Consider the following 1,633-nt stretch of genomic DNA (forward strand, 5'->3'; position numbering starts at 1 on the left):
TGTCTCCTGGTTTTTATGAAACTAGATGAGAAGATAACTTTTGGAATAATATTTACTTTTCTCCTTAAAAAAAAAATAGCAAGTACAGAAAACTTTGGGAGGTCCTAATGCAGTATTAATTTAGCTACACATTTCTTTTTCCACTGTACTCTAATAAATTAACATACAAAGACAGGTAACTCAGCACAAGAATATTTATTAAATGGATGACTTATAAGAGGGATGTTGATGAATAAATGTAAATTTTTCTTTCATAGTTGAACAGGAAGCTTTTTTTTTTTAAGTGACAGAGTCTTATTTTGTTGCCCTTGGTAGAGTGCTGTGGCATGTACAGCTCACAGCAACCTCCAGCTCCTGGGCTTAGGCGATGCTCTTGCCTCAGCCTCCCGAGTAGCTGGAACTACAGGTGCCCACCATAACGCCCGGCTATTTTTTTATTGCAGTTTGGCTGGGGCCGAGTTTGAACCATATACAACCCTCGTATATGGGGCCAGTGCCCCACTCACTGAGCCACAGGCGCCGCCCTAACAGGAAGCTTTTACATGTTTTAGTTTTGTTTTTTTTTTTAAGGCAAGTGTAAAAGTTTTTTGAGAAAGAGAAAGATAAGCTTATAGAGTAAGAAAGCTTACAAAGCAGGATATATTCCCCATAGACAGCTAACAGGCCTCCATTGCCAGAGCAAGTAGGCAGAGAGGTCATATCTAAGGTTTAGATTCAATTTTATTTTTTAAGAAAAGTATCAACCCTTTTCAGATTATATCATACTGTGTGAAGCACTGGTGAGGTTTAAGTCTCCTGAGATGCCCACTTGGTTAATTTCGTGGAGATTTTTCACCCGATGGTTATACTGCAACAAGTGGACATCGTTGACTGCAACCTTGAAGTGGTCATGTTCAGCCAGCACTAGGATCTGAAAACGCACACACACAAACCGTCACTCGGGGGAGTGCATGCATACGTCAGCTCAATCTACCCATCCCATGACCGTGTACGTGATAGATATATACAATGTGTGTCAATTTGAATAAGAAAGAAAAGAAATGCCCATTAATTTTAAATGTCCAACATTCCATCTTTATCATCATTTGTGAAACTGAGTGAGGATCAGAGAAAGTAGCTACAATAAAAATAATCTCCAGATTATTCAAAAATTTAAATAAAAAAAGACAAAGCAAAAAAATTAGGACAAATGAATGAAGCCATAAAGGAAAGGGCTTAATTTGCCTAAATAATATGGGCTAAAAACCTTAAAGTAAAAATAGAAAGACGCTCTAAAGCAGGAGCAGGTTTCCCTTAGAGTGGCAAATGTCACAAAGACTGATAATAATCAGGTTTGAGGCCAGGCACAGTGGTCCAGGAGCACTTTGGGGGACCAGGAGGGGAGGACTGATAGAGCCCAGGAGTTGAAGACCAGCCTGAGCAACATCCGGTTCTAAAAAAAAAAAAAATACTGATGTGACGGCAGGTTCCTATAGTCCTAACCATTCAGGAGGCTAAGGCAAAAGCCTGGGTGACAGAGTGAGACCCTATTCCAAAGAAATTTAAAAAGAAAAAAAATCAGTTTTGGCAAGGGTGGGGAAATACACCGTTCAAATAGTGAGTGGAAGTAGCAATTTGGCAATTTTTTTTTTTT

The 1,633-nt window shown here is 39.1% G+C and overlaps 1 protein-coding gene across 2 annotated transcripts in view; it reads right to left on the bottom strand.

The window, feature by feature from the left end:
* Positions 1 to 595: 595 nt before the first annotated feature.
* LGALS3 (galectin 3) overlaps positions 596 to 1,633 on the bottom strand; it is an 8,053-nt gene continuing 7,015 nt past the window's right edge. For both annotated transcript variants that reach the window (XM_003792119.3, XM_023514527.1), the window contains one exon: positions 596 to 910. In XM_003792119.3, coding sequence (XP_003792167.1) covers positions 755 to 910 — 156 coding nt within the window. In that variant the 3' untranslated portion in view covers positions 596 to 754. The remainder of the gene's footprint in view (positions 911 to 1,633) is intronic.

This window comes from Otolemur garnettii, unplaced genomic scaffold, assembly GCF_000181295.1.
Source record: "Otolemur garnettii isolate 467f Iridium unplaced genomic scaffold, OtoGar3 scaffold00054, whole genome shotgun sequence".
Lineage (NCBI taxonomy): Eukaryota > Metazoa > Chordata > Mammalia > Primates > Galagidae > Otolemur > Otolemur garnettii.